General features: G+C 38.2%; 1 protein-coding gene across 2 annotated transcripts; it reads left to right on the top strand.

Moving 5' to 3' along the window:
• Positions 1 to 6,137: 6,137 nt before the first annotated feature.
• LOC143877645 (flavin-containing monooxygenase FMO GS-OX-like 4) lies at positions 6,138 to 12,745 on the top strand. 2 transcript variants are annotated; one of them, XM_077379828.1, is made up of 7 exons: positions 6,138 to 6,805; positions 7,179 to 7,249; positions 9,063 to 9,218; positions 9,349 to 9,431; positions 11,030 to 11,165; positions 11,251 to 11,426; positions 12,297 to 12,745. In XM_077379828.1, the coding sequence occupies exons 1-7, from the start codon at positions 6,157 to 6,159 to the stop codon at positions 12,403 to 12,405; spliced, it is 1,380 nt and encodes a 459-aa protein (XP_077235943.1). In that variant the 5' UTR covers positions 6,138 to 6,156; the 3' UTR covers positions 12,406 to 12,745. The 2 variants fall into 2 exon arrangements, with proteins under 2 accessions (XP_077235943.1, XP_077235935.1); XM_077379820.1 differs by having other exon boundaries at positions 6,140 to 6,805; positions 11,251 to 11,424; positions 12,309 to 12,745.
• The last annotated feature ends 118 nt before the right edge of the window (positions 12,746 to 12,863 follow it).

The raw sequence follows: 12,863 nt of genomic DNA, 5'->3' as shown, positions 1-12,863 counted from the left end.
GGGACATCCGTTTGGGAATGGGACCAGAACCATGTGAGTCCGTCGACAAGATCTATGATCTCTATTACACATGTTCCATTTGTGACCCACAAGATCAATTTGTATCGATTATTTTGGTCTCAAATGAGGGTTTAATCGCTTGCGAGGGGCACCCGAGTGGATCGTCATGTGGCGGTCTTTTACTCGGCCATGTTGTCATTATGGAGGAAGTTCCTCCAAGGCGTTATGGAGCCAAGTTCTTTTCACTATACAGGGCTTAGCTTAGCTGTTGTAGTTAAATTCGGCTCAACTAACTAAAATCCCAGGTAGGCAACCCAAGAAGGGGGTGAGTTGGGTTTATAAAAACCTTTTGCCCTTGTTAATTGGAAGATTAAAATAATGGACAACTTAAACAACAAATGCACAAAGAAGATAAATCAGATGCGCAAATAAAAGATAGAAAGAGAGAGTGGAAAGAGTGCACCGAGATTTATAGTGGTTCGGTCCTTTAACCTGAAAGGCCTACTCCATTCCACCATGGCACCTTGATGGCTTCACTAACCCAATCTTCTCGTGGTGAAGATTAAACACTATTGCAATCGAGGATAGCTCTGCGCCTCACCACTTGCCGTCGGAGAAAGCTACCGCGTCTCCTAACACTCGCTCTTGGAGATTGCTACGCGTCTCCAAACAATCGTCAATTACAATGATTGATTAAACAGACAAAGAAAGAAAATGCCTTTGAAAGGCTACACCAGGAAGATCAAAGTATACAAGATTTGGCCCTAGATCTAATCCCTTTAAGAATGACCAAGAGAGGAGGCACCAGAGAGGCAATTTCACTCAAGAGATGTGCAAAGTTAAGATTAATGAGTGTCTTGAGTGTTTGAGGGGTGAAATGCTCATTTTGTAGATGATTGAGGCAAAACTAGCCATTAGAGTGACCACAACTGTCCGTTAGAGTGACCAATGGCTTTCTTGGTAGGCATTCGGGCTGCTGAATAGCTTGCCCATAGGCTCATTTTAAAAAGCGCCAATATGCAGTATGGCAAGCTTCGGCGGGCCGAAGCAATGTTATTGTTCTGCTTCTTAAATTCGTTGGAAAGCTTTGGTAGGCTTCGGCAGGCTGAAGCAATGTTACTATTTTTGCTTCTTCAGTGGGCTTCGCCGGGCCGAACCTCCTCAATTTCCATTCTTCAATTAAAGCTTCTTTTATGGCTAATGGGAGTTGATCCTCTTAAAACCCTTGTTAATTAAACTTTGTTTAGGGTCAAGTTAAACCTAGTTTAGTGCCTCTAATGGGTTTTGATGAAGGGATTGGATTGTACATTATAATTTGTCTAAGGCTTGACTTTGGGTCTTCTTTACAATATATCTTCAAGCCTCTTCATCTTTTCTTGGATCAACTCCATCACTTGAGCTTTCTAGCTCCATTTGATTCTTCAAGAAGGTTCCAAGCTTCCTTGACTTTGGTTCAAAATAAATTTATTGGGAATCAACAAACAAACATCATTAGTACCAAAAGATCACTTGTGTTTTGGAATCATCCAAACAAGACAGAGAAGGCCAAGGGTCGAACCATTGGACTTACACTAACCAATTCATGTCTCAATAGGGTTGAGATGTGGGGTAATGTAACTCCAGTAATTTCATTCTTAATCTCATTCTTCAGTCTAGACCGTTTATCTTAGATACCCACATAAGAACTTGAAATCTAAAGCTGGCATTGAGCACTGTTTACGTGCTATTTGGTGATCAAAACCATTCATCTTCTAGAGACGACAATGGATGAGGAATGAACCAAAAATCCCCTATATTGGACAATTCTAACCCTATTTTTTACTGAATTTTCTAAAATGGTTTTTGGTTTCTTGAGCTGTCCATTTTCCACCCTACTGTATATGGATGGATGGATAATGTCTATTTGGAGAAGATTTTGTTGGTGCATGTTCTATTTACAGCTACAACAAACAAATTAATGGTTTAGATCATCGGAAACTAATCTATCTCCAAGCGAACCGATTCCTCTGCACGTCAATATTAAGAAGGTTAGATGCGATGAGCTCTATAAGGGTACATTCGTCATTTAAAAAAAATAAATGCACCTTCAGGGAATACATTCGTCATTAAAAAAAAAGCACAAAACAAGCAACATGTTTCTGTTATCATCTATGTTTAATGAAATCCTTAGTCGACATGTATATGTTTCGGTAATGTTCCAGTCATGTCGGCTGAAATGCCACCCCGTTAGTATGTAAATTACAAAACTTTAGTCGACACAAAAGGAATGAGGGAAGCTGCGATGATGCTGTGAAACAACTAATTACTCCAAAACCTCAGGCTGTTGGAGATGGCATTATTTAATATTTTATACTTTAGCACTCCCCCTCACGTGTGGCCCCTCTCTTTAGGGTTGGCCAACATGTGGCCCCTCTTTTGGGTTGGCCATTAGAAGTGGATTTTAAATATCAAGGAGTTTTGAACCCAGGACCTTTGCTCCGATACCATGTGAAACAACCAATTAAAATCCAAAAGCTGAAACCATAAGAGATGGTGTTTGTTGGGGTTCCACGCAAACGCAAATAGTCCCTTCGGTAAAGTGATGGGGATGGGTTATAAAGGAATGAGCACCTCCCTCTAATGGCTAGCTTTTGAGGGTGAGTTCTATCCGGTTAAATTCTCTACAAATAGTATCGAGCTCAGGTCGTAGTAACCCCCGGTTGCCTCTGAGGGTAGGAATGTCCCTTGGGGAGATCTCAGAAACCCCGGTGTTGTATCTCGTGGTTCCCACGTCGCCGTCTTGTGGAGGGGCGAGATTGTCCACGTTGCTTCCGTGTGGAGAGGGAGATTTTGGGGTTCCATGCAAAAGCAAATAGTCCCACATCGGTAAAGTGATGGGGATGGGGATGGGGATGGGTCATAAGGGAATGGGCACCCTCCCTCTAATGGCTAGCTTTTAAAGGTGACTTCTTTTAGACTTTATTTAATCTGAAATTAATGTAGTGCTTACCCTCTCTTTAGATGTGTGTTGTTCCCATCAAACACAACACACACACATATATATATATATATATATATATATATATATATATATATATATATATATATATATAGAGGAAAGTGAAGCTACACCACCGGTGTAGCTAAGTTAGCTACACCGCCCGCTTAAAATACAATGGGCCCACATTGTTTTGGTGATCCAAACCATTCATTTGATTGGCCCTCACATAGATAGGGTGTCCACCAAAAATCAGCTCCATAGGATTATCCTAACCCTTCAAACTATGGAGGCAAAAATGGACAAATTTGTGAAGGTTTTTACACGTTCATTTTTGCCTCCACAAATCGTAGGGTTGGGATGATGCTATGGAGCTGATTTTTGGTGGACACCCTATCTATGTGAGGGCCAATCAAATGAATTCTTTGGATCACCAAAACAATGTGGGCCCATTTTATTTTAAGCAGGCGGTGTAGCTAAGTTAGCTACACCGGCGGTGTAGCTTCACTTTCCTCATATATATATATATATATATATATATATATATATATATATATATATATATATATATATATATATATATATATAGATTTTGGATCACAAGAGCTTGTGTCCTTCCACACCTCTTACAATAATGTGTTTTAGAGTTCTTAAACACTTGGGATTTATCCCTAAACTCCCTTTGCAAATACAACTCTGAGTAGATAAGTCTTCTAAAAGAATATGTGCGTACACCTTATGTGTGATAGGACTGTAATAGGCCTAAATGTAGAAAGTGATGGTCCCTAGCAAATCCTAATTAACTATAACAATATTGGAATTTGCTAGAAACTTTTGCGGAAAGCCATTTCACGGTTCACTCTTGCAGGGAAGAACAACCCGAGAGGCTCACTTTTTAGCAGATTTTGTCTTATTATTATTTTTCTTGCAATCCAAACATGGCCAAATGGAAGAATAGAAGAGACGTGGAAAATGCAAATTTAAACTTCGAGATTCAAAGAACGAAGGACCAGCTCACGTACGTTCTTTTCCAAGCTCTTTTATTTTTTAACACAGGTGATGATATTTTCACCCTCCTGCAGGACTTTCACACCCCCATTATAACGTGATTTGACATATAGTTGCCCACTTTTCACATGGGGGGGGGGGGGTGTTGGCGAGGGGGATATCATCTCCCTTTAACACTCCCCCTAGTGATTTTGCCATCTCTCACCTTTATGCAGCATAAAATAACATGCACGATGGGGATGGTTGTTGGAAAGCAAAATATGGAGAGTGGTGATGAGACCGACGAGGAGATAAGAAGAAGAGGGGTTTCAGGATGTCATATCCCATCTTTTCTAAAGGCCAAAAAAAAATGCAACATTTTGATATCTAGCACCCCTATGTTCTACCTCCTGTTTTGTCCTTCCAAAATAGCTACCCTAAAATTGATAAAGGCACCCTTTTCAATCTAATTGCCAACTTTTTTTTTATTGCCTTCCCCCCATTTTTATAAAAACACCTTCCAAAAGGGAAATGATATAATCCCCCTCTGACTGAGAAAATTCCGCCCTTTAACATTAGTTGTTAGGTTTTAGTTAGGTTTTAATGGCAAAGAAAAACGTTAAAGAGGGTGAATTTATCTTCAAGCAGTGAGCCATTCTCACATAAACCGTTGGGGGGTATCATTCCACTTCTAAAAAAGATCTTGCATTCTCATATTCTTTGTGCTTTCTTTTTTTTTTTTTTTCATGTTGATAATTGTCGTCACATGCCACCGCTAGTTGTCGCTTATCTCATTTTCCTTTTCTTCCAAATTCTTCTTTTTCAAATCTTCATTTTCTATTTAAGTTGAGGTGATTTTCTAAGTTGCACGCCTAAAAAATTCATCTACTTAGTTGAGGTGCCTCGTAAGGTGCGTGCCTGAGAAAATAGTTTCGAATTTCATGAGGATCGGTACTCAAAATCGGCCCATGATGTCTTCCCGCTTTCTTTTGTCCGGTCTAGGTTCGGTGTTCAAAACCTGCTTGGAAATGAAAATCATTTCTAAAAGTTCCTACCTTTTTTACACGTAAAACAAGATGATTTAAACCAACCCTATACAAATTGTACTTAGAGAGGCCTTCAATTTATGATAATACCCCTTTAAATTAACTATGATGATATCATTTTTCCATGATAATATCCCTTTAAATTAACTAGGGATTTGCTAAGAACCATGGCACCAGGCATTTCGCTCCTTAGCTGTTGCTTGTGAGAGCAGCCACCTCAGATTGAACTAAGGCCACATTTGGATACCCACAAGATTTAGGGGCCGTTTCGATACGCGGATTTTAGAATCCAAGTTTTTAGTTTGAAAACAGTGTAAAAGAGTGTTCATGATCAAGCTATATGTTGTCCTCACAGCGTTTCTTGGATTGTAAGTGAGAAATTTAGGTTTTAAAAATCTCTCTTGCATCCTGAGATTTCTAAAACCTGAAAATATGGGATGATCTGCTACTCTCTTGCTGTCAGAAAGAAGGGCGAGAAGTCAAAAACGACTGCTAGTCCGCTTCTTCTCTTTTGAAGAAATCCCCGATTCTAAAATCGGCGTATCCAAACAGCCCCTTAGATTTGGATTTCTCACATCTGCAGTTGAGATTTGGAACTGGATCGGATCCTTAGATGTCCAAATCAGCTACATCAGTGAAAAGAAAATTCCAACTTGCAAATCTATTCTGCAAGACCTTATTTGGAAATCAATATTTGTGGCAATTACGTTCACCCTCGCTACTCCTCGACCTTGCTACAGCAGAAGTCAGACCTCTCTCCCTCTCTCCCTCTCTCGTACAACGTATGCATGAAAATGATTGATGTATTTTGTATCTAAAGCTCAGATCCAAACCCAAATACAAAATCACTAGGTATCCAAACGTGGCCTAAATGGATGAGACAAAATCTAAGCCTCTGTGGCTGCTTTCAAATGCAACAGTCCAAGCGCGAAATGCCTTTGCGACGAACTCTAGCAAATCTCAATTAATGGTTTTAAATTTCGACCGAAATCCGAAATTTGATATTTCGCGAAATACCACCGAAATTTCGGATACCGAAACCGAAATTTAAAACCTTGAGTATAATGACATCATTTTCCATCACAAAAACTTTTCTTGCAATCCAAAGCCATACATAGCCAAAATGGAAGAGAATATAAGACATGGATGGACAAAACGAAATGCGGACATGCATATTGTATTATCGCAGCGACGAAAATGCAAATGAAAAGTTTTCGGCCTACCAGATTCTCCAACCTCCCTCCTTCCATTAAACCCTCAAAAACCTCATGCCATGTGGCTGTGATCGGCGCCGGTGCTGCCGGCCTAGTCGCCGCTCGTGAGCTCCGGCGAGAAGGCCACAAAGTCGTAGTATTCGAAACCGGAGACCAGATCGGAGGGACTTGGATATATAACCCTAACATAGATTCCGATCCTCTAGGGTTAGATCCTTCTCGTAAGATAGTCCAAAGCAGTCTCTACGACTCACTCCGCACAAATCTTCCCAGAGAATCCATGGGATTTCGCGATTATCCTTTCGTGGTTAGAGAGGGGAGGGACAATAGGCGGTTTCCCGGTCACAAAGAGGTTTTTCTCTATCTTAATGATTTTGCTCGTGATTTTGAGTTGAGTGATTTGATTCGGTTCGAGACGGAGGTGTTTGAGGTGGAACGAGTGGAGGAAGGGAGATGGATGGTTAGATCGAGGAAGGTTGGACTGGACGGTGGTGATTGTCTGTTGGATGTGAATGAGGTTTATGATGGAGTCGTTGTCTGTAATGGTCATTTCACAGAGCCGCGAATTGCCGAGATTCCAGGTACCTTTTTTTTTCTACTAATTTTGTTTCTAAATGCTTCTGAATCATATAACATTGATAAAATTAAGAGAATTTAGTAATCTTTGTTTCATTATAAGTAGCCCTAAAAAGTGTTTATATAGATTTGGAGTTTGAATTTGGGTGTTGCTCGTTTTTTTGTGAACTAGATTTGAGGGAATGAGCATGGAAAAGAAAATGGTGATATCTTAGATTTAAAAACACTTGCAAGATTCAATTTTGTGATCATTCTAGTATCCAGATTGATGGAGGAGTGTTCATACAATACAATGTTTGATTAGAAGCTTTATGATGTAATTGAAGGACCCTTATTTTGTCTATCCGCGCTTTTAATTTTAGATTTGTTCTTTTTCAGGTATTGATACATGGCCAGGGAAGCAAATACATAGCCATAATTATCGCGTTCCCGAGCCATTTCGTGACCAAGTATGTATCCAGTAATGATTTGATCATATTTTGTTACTTTGTTTGCTACATCTTAATTAGAGAACATGATCAGAATGGAGGACATGAAGCTTCTTGTTGTTTTCTCAGTGTATCTATCACATCAGTTAGTACTATTCAAAAAAAAAAAAAAATCCAAACAAGTTAACGCACTCAGCAGTCCTTCATATCTTATACTTGGGTCTTTCAGCCTGTTTGTCTTTTTAAGCCCATCTTCATTGCTGCAATGGAGCAAATCCTCAACCATGATGTTTTTAGGTATTATTGAAGATGCTAGCAGATGAATTATCACTTGTCTTGCACGTTGGGTAGCTCTGTTGATACTACAATTGTGGAACTAACAGCCATGGAGTGCACTAGGTTTTAGATTGTAAGGTTTTTCTGGGTCTGATACCCTCCTTGATAGACCAAGGTTTAGTCCCTTGCCCTTCATTATGGTCTGAGATAGTTTCCTTAATGTTAGAAGTTGGAGTGATAGGGGAAATTTTCTCTTTTCATCTGTATCTTTACTTTAACCTAACACGATGACCATACTTCCTTATCCATGGAGAACCTACTTCCTCTTAACTCAATCTTATCCATTCTCAGACACACTGGAAAAAAAAGGGGGGCGGGGGGCTTCAAATTGACTGGCCTGGGCCTCACTTTGGTCTAACTCTGCTTGAAGACCCGATTGCAAGGTACTTCTGTGACTAGACCCCTTGGATACGCAGTCTGTTTGCAGACGTAAGAAAAACTACTCCCAAATCCACTTCAAAACTTTCTTATCCTAAGTGGCTGCCTTTTCATCTACCTGCTGTTGGTTACAATGAAATTAGATGCTATGACCTTTTAGTCTAGTAAATGTAAAATTCTTTCCATAACCCGTTGCTAAGATATTTTCAAGCAGATCGGCAGGGCATCCACTTCTCCAAACATTACGTTCCTCATAAAGATCAGGTCCAGATGGATAAACCTCATTATTTTACACAAAATCCAAGTTTGCTACATTGATGTCATAGCATTAGTTAGTCATTACCGAGATCACACTTGTTACTCTTAGAACTGAAAGTGGAAAAGAATTTGATATATGGATGCTGAAATGTGAGAAATCAACTTGTTTTAGTGATTACCTATCTGCAAAGCTGATGGAGGGAAAGGGAAGCTTAGGTATTTTGTTAGCAAGAGTGATTTCTCTGATAACTAAGGCCTGGATCAACTCTATGCGCTAGGAGTATAAGCTGATTGCGCATGCAATCAATTAAATTAATTGCTAAAAAAATCGACTATGTTTATTGTCAAGAAATTGTTTAGATCCAGAAAGTATTTTTTTTCCCATATACTCTAATGTATTTCATAATTGATAAAATATGATAGAAAAGGGATTGAAATGTCACAATGATTGAATGCTTAACATTTTTCTTTTTTTTTTCGTCCTTAATTCTTTTCATTTTTGCCGTATGGTTTTTCATTGAGTTTTCAACGCTAGGCACTGTACGAAGATACAGTTTAATCTGTAGTAAATTTACTGGAATTGCTGGATGAAATCTTTACATTTCTTTTTCAATTTGGAAGACCAAAACATCATCTTCGGCTTCCAAAACATCTCTCGAGTCTAATTTAGTAATGAACTATATGGGTTAGAATTTATACGTCATACATAATCATAGGCTACATTTCTTTAAGATGTACCTTGAACACAAAAGAACTAGTGGAAAACATTGTTCCTCACTTCAATCTTGCCTAGATTATCTTCGAATCTCACAAATGCTTATTGTATTATCCATGTCGATGGCATTCTTTTTGCTGTGAGCAGGTAGTTGTCTTGATAGGGAGTTCAGCTAGTTCTGTTGACATCTCGAGGGACATCTCCAAAGTTGCCAAGGACGTTCATATATCATCAAGATCTGCACCACCCGATGGACCTGCAACGAGGCAGCCTGGCTATGATAACATGTGGCTTCATTCTACGGTAAAGTCATTCCCAACTTGGGACTGGAAGTCGGGCAGTTTTCCTAACAAGCCCATTGAGGCAAAGTCCGAATTTTTAGTGGTGGGAACTGGGTCAGTTATAGATGCTAATTTTCAAATAAATCATGCAGATAGAAAGTGCCTGTGAGGATGGTACAGTGGTATTCCATGATGGAAGTTCTGTTGTTGTTGACATCATTCTACATTGCACGGGGTATGTGCCTCAAATAAAGCCTTAGTATGTGAGACCCATGGTTTTAATGTCTGCCAAAACCAACACGGAACAGTTGACATGTTTCTGTTTTCACCTCTGCTGAAACAAAATCCTTTGATCTAATGTATGTGTTTTGGTAACATTGACCAAAACGGTCCTACCTTAGTATGTAAAGTATAAAACTTCAGTCAAAAGGTCAAGATTTTGACCAAAGTGTATGTATAGGCTTGGGTTCTTACAATTTTGCTCGATAAGTGCTTATTTTATGTTTTGTTTTTGTTTCTTCATTTAGTTAATGCATTTACAATTTTCAGGGATTTACGGTTGGAAAATTGGAAAAATTATATTTTCAAATAAAAACTAATCATTTTTACATTTACCTTTTAATTTTATTATATGTGAGTTCTTGCATGATCTATCGATTGACGGTCGGGTTTTTTTTTTTTTTTTTTAAGATCAATTTTTTTTTTGTTAGATTTTTTTAAATATTAAAAACTATATTTGTGAAGTAAATTTATCATATATGTATGTTAGCTTCTATTTTTTTATATTTCAATTATTCTTGTCTGATCTGCTGATTAACAGACTCGGGTTTTTATTTTAAAAATTAACTATTTAATTTATTTTTATTAGGAAATCCTTTAAATTTATATCATTTTATTGTTCTCACGATATGAAATCAATTGCCATTCAAAAAAGTTTTGAAATTAATGACTGAAGTGACTTTTCCTTACATCTTGTGTGTATTTGAAGCATATGTATATGTGGTTATATACATTGCTAGGTTAGGATGGACGTTATTTTTCCAAGCATTCGCGACAATAAATGTTATTGGGTGTTTGATCTTTTTAAACTATTATGGATGCTAGTGTGCATTTGTGCTTATTCTAGCATTTTTTGAAGTTTCATCTCAAATTTCCACCATCTACATGTACTTCATAAACTTTCATGGTTTTATAGGATTTCCATCGAAATCTATGATCGAAACCGACATGTTTTCATTTCTGTGATGATTATACTAAAACTAACATTTAAAACCATGGTGAAACTAAGGGTCTATCCACAACTTAATTTGGCATAGACTTCATATGAGCTGGGTCAGCATCAGATTGATGAAGCTTTTAGAATTTATATTTTTTAGCATGTATTTTTTAAAAATTATGCAATAGAAATTATGCACGTATGACTAAGCAGTTTAATATTAAATCTAGAATAAAGTCTCAGCAGCACTGAAGAAATTTGCTGCACTTCTCACTGTTCAGCAATTTGGAGCATCAATGTGCCTTTGCAAGACAAATTGTCCATTTAATATTTGTCACAATCCAACTTGGCAGTGGTTGGTGTCTGAACAAGTAATTGACACTAAATGTTAAATTAAGGTTGTGGATTTATGGGGTTGAGCCTCTAGCTCAATTGGTAAAAGACCATGTTCTTTGACCCTGAGGTCGGAGGTTCGATCCCAGCTTGCCTAACAAAAAAAAGGTTATGGATTGATGTTATTATTCAGCAATTGTAAGATATGGATGTGTACTATCAATATTTACAAAGAAATTTGGTGGAATATAATCAAAATTGTTTATCTTTGTATTGTTTTTCAGGTACAAGTATCATTTTCCTTTTCTCAAAACTGATGATATCGTGACTGTGGATGACAACCATGTAGGGCCGCTATATAAGCACATATTTCCGCCATCACTAGGGCCATGGCTTTCTTTTATTGGCGTACCTTGGAAGGTTTATGTCTCTTACAAAAACGTCCTTTTCCTTTCACAGAGTTTTCTTGCTAAATGATTATTAGTAACGATATCCGTGGTTCCAGGTTATTCCTTTCCCTCAGTTTGAATTACAGAGCAAGTGGGTAGCTTGTGTTTTATCCGGACGGATTGCACTTCCATCACAAGAGGAGATGATGGAGGACGTGAAATCTTTTTACAGACAACTTGAAGCCGCTGGGTGCCCCAAACGCTACACTCATAACATGTCTGATTATCAGGTAACCTCAGCCTACCGAATCATCCTTCGGGAAATGTTTGCCAAAAATCCCCTTGTATTTTAGATATTGTTAATGTAGCATCTGACCTCTGAAAACATGGCTAGCAAGCCACTCATGCACTATAATACAAATGTGGCTACAACTGCTTAAGGGCACAGTATAAAACTCGCACTTCCAGAGGTTAATCTAAATGCCTGAACACACAAACTCTCCACTTTTTTTCTTTTTCTTTTTTGTGAATGGCTACTTTATTAAATTCCGAAACTATCCAATCTTATTTTGTGAATGTGCTACATGTTACATCAGATTGTGCGAGGAACATTGATTAACATTTATTTTCTATAAAAAGAATGATTATATTAGGTAAAAGATTGAATGTGACTTGTTTTGCCAGCATGTCTGCCTCCGAATCAGCCGACCTCCACCTTTGTTTGCATTGTTAGATTAATAACTCTGCTAAGATCAGCAATTTCCATATTATTGTGCGCCAACTTCCAAGGGCACGCCAACCGTAGCGAGCTTCCTATTAGGGATATATACCCGATTGTATATTCCTGTTTTTAAGTGCTTTTTGTTTGGTTTAGTGATTGCTCCCCTCTGTTGACGTCTCATCCATCTTTTTTGTTATATTGTTCCCTCCTTGCAATGAAGCTAACCTTCTCAAAAATAAACAGATAAATAAATCGAGTGAGACTTCTGTTAGAGATCCTGGTTCCATTGTAAAATTATTCAAAGTCAAGTGAAACAGATTAGGTGGATGCTTTTCCATCCATTGTCTTAGGGAATCAACATAATTTCCTCATTGTTGTAGCAAACATTCTCCATCAGCTTGCTTTAACAAACTCCATCAACTTGCTTTCTCAAACATTCTCCATGTATTGCAGTTTGATTACAATGACTGGCTTGCTGCGGAGTGTGGGTATCTGCCTGTGGAGGAGTGGCGGGAGCAGATGTATGCAGTTACTGGGAAGAACAGATTAGAGCGGCCCGAAAATTACCGCGATGAATGGGAAGATCATCACTTGGTCTTACAAGCCCAGAAAGATTTCCAACTATGTTGAATGCTTCCAAATATACATCCAGGCATCCAGCAATGCTGAAAGAGTATGTATGCTCCTAAAGAGACTTTCTCGGGACCAAAGTTTATCTCTGTATAATTTTATTTCATTCATTTTATATTAGAGGTCATTGTGTATAATTCAAGTGGAATCAATAATCTTTTCAATGATCTATGTAAACTATTCGATGAACATATATGTGGAAAAAAGACATGATAACAACAATAGAAGCAATGGAACTATATTACAGTCAATATATAAACTGATGTAAACATGCAAATTATTAGAATATAAAAGCTAGCTTAAGAAACTTACTCGATCGGCCATGCCTGGGCTTACTCTTCTACTACCTCTTTGGTCTACCTGATCTCTGGTGGGGAT

The sequence above is a fragment of the Tasmannia lanceolata genome, unplaced genomic scaffold, assembly GCF_043159265.1.
Source record: "Tasmannia lanceolata isolate RefF3 unplaced genomic scaffold, GAP_Taslan_0.1 ptg000002l, whole genome shotgun sequence".
In the NCBI taxonomy this organism is placed as follows: domain Eukaryota; kingdom Viridiplantae; phylum Streptophyta; class Magnoliopsida; order Canellales; family Winteraceae; genus Tasmannia; species Tasmannia lanceolata.
The sequence above is the reverse complement of the archived record's forward strand: the minus strand, read 5'-3'. Positions and strand labels throughout refer to the sequence as shown.

What these genes read in the sequence shown, in the direction of transcription:
- LOC143877645 (XM_077379820.1), top strand. Translation starts at nt 6,157, where the DNA reads ATGGACAAAACGAAATGCGGACATGCATATTGTATTATCGCAGCGACG. An exon ending in TTATTGGCGTACCTTGGAAG is followed by an intron (nt 11,166 to 11,250) that starts GTTTATGTCTCT and finishes CCGTGGTTCCAG; the next exon opens with GTTATTCCTTTCCCTCAGTT. An exon ending in ATAACATGTCTGATTATCAG is followed by an intron (nt 11,425 to 12,308) that starts GTAACCTCAGCC and finishes CATGTATTGCAG; the next exon opens with TTTGATTACAATGACTGGCT.